This window comes from Saccostrea cucullata, unplaced genomic scaffold (genome assembly GCF_032062105.1).
Source record: "Saccostrea cucullata isolate Sc308-1 unplaced genomic scaffold, CSIRO_AGI_Scuc_v1 ctg5628, whole genome shotgun sequence".
In the NCBI taxonomy this organism is placed as follows: domain Eukaryota; kingdom Metazoa; phylum Mollusca; class Bivalvia; order Ostreida; family Ostreidae; genus Saccostrea; species Saccostrea cuccullata.
In genome coordinates this window covers 21,628-23,245 of record NW_026929164.1, presented here as the reverse complement: position 1 = coordinate 23,245, position 1,618 = coordinate 21,628, and the positions used below count along the sequence as shown (strand labels likewise).

General features: G+C 39.3%; 1 protein-coding gene across 1 annotated transcript; it reads left to right on the top strand.

The window, feature by feature from the left end:
• The first annotated feature begins 464 nt into the window (after positions 1 to 464).
• Positions 465 to 1,094, top strand: LOC134279961 (uncharacterized protein F54H12.2-like). The gene has a single exon (XM_062762372.1). The coding sequence runs from the start codon at positions 465 to 467 to the stop codon at positions 1,092 to 1,094; it is 630 nt and encodes a 209-aa protein (XP_062618356.1).
• The last annotated feature ends 524 nt before the right edge of the window (positions 1,095 to 1,618 follow it).

Here is a 1,618-nt window from a genome sequence, read left to right as displayed (position 1 = left end):
GAAAAATAGTCAGTCCGGGGACGGATACCTATCCTTACAAAGCTTATCTGGGAGAAAGTATTGTCTTACCAACCCAGAAGTTTAAAGACACAGATGAGGGCCTGTAGTCTGTGGGAAAAAGATACAGCAAGACACATGGACGAAGTGGGGTTAGATGACCTTGGTGTAGCTCAAAATAAGACCTTTGCTGTAACTCCGGGTGTAAGTGGTGGTGCCGACACGGTGACCATTAACCAACGCATCCTCACAGAGTTACCGATAAATTCTAAAAATGAAGGATTCAGAAAACGTCACCAATCAATGGGAGTAAGAAAATCACTTTGCTGGATCGTTTACATTTAGATTTGTTTCAACAAGATAGATTTCTGCCCAATGGAGTCGACGTCCGTTTGAGATTTAATCGAGCTAGACCTGCTTTCTACATGATCAAGGCAAGAAGTACTGGAAAAGTGAAAATATTGAGTATGGTTTTGTGGGTGAGAAAAGTCGAACCCACAGCAGTCATGATGAATGCCATTAATCAAAGTTTGAGCACCCACAGAGCCAAATATCCATTGAGAAGAGTAGAAGTGAAAACCTTTACCATCGCTACAGGGACCCAATCTAAGATTACAGATCATCTGTTTCAAGGACAGATGCCTAAACGTCTCATTTTAGGCTTTGTGGAGAATGCGGCATTTAATGGAGATCAAACTAAAAATCCCTTTCATTTTCAAAACTTTGGGATAAAGAAATTAGATGTCAGTATCAACGGAGAGACCATGAGTACTCGTTGTTTTGAGCCCAATTTCAATGACGATTTATATCTGAGATCTTATCTCAATTTGTATCAAGCCCTGGGAAAATCAGGAGAAGATTGGGCTCCGGACATTACCCTAGAAGAGTATAAAAATGGATACACTATGTGGGGCTGGGATTTCACCAAAGACCAAGAGGCACAGTCGGATAAATTCCATATCATAGAAACTGGAAATCTGAGAGTAGAAGTTCAGTTTACCAACAATACAGCTACCACTTTAAATTGTGTGGTTTATGCAGAATTTGATAAACTATTAGAAATTAACAAACAGAGAGAAGTGAGTATTGATTACTAATGCATACGGGACAATTAAGAGAAGTCTTATCAAGAGAATTGAAGAGTTCTTTTGGTGGAGTGTACCCTTTAGATTTATTACCGGATCAATAAAGACCTGGAGAAAAAGCCATGGTAGTGAATACGGAACCTAAAGATCAACCTGGAGAACACTGGGTGTGTCTGTATGTGAGCAGTCCAGTGGTGGAATATTTTGATTCTTATGGATTTCCTCCTTTGCAAAAAGAAATTCAAGACTTTATCCAGCGCCATGCTCGTCAATGTATTTATAATCCGTATCGCTATCACGATTGGAATACAGATGTGTGTGGACAATATTGCGTGTATTATTTACATCAAAGAGACAAAAAGAGACAAAAACCAGATGAATGGTTATTCCCCTTTGATCAGAGTACAGCTTTGCAAAGGGATCGATACGTGGCTGATTGGTTTAAAAACACTTATCATAAATTACCTACAGGTCATGGACACACTTGTCAATGTTTCTACGCAGGTATGTTAAGGAAGCATATAAGTCATTTCTCA

Coding starts and splice junctions, on each gene's coding strand:
- LOC134279961 (XM_062762372.1), top strand. CDS start 465: ATGGTTTTGTGGGTGAGAAAAGTCGAACCCACAGCAGTCATGATGAAT.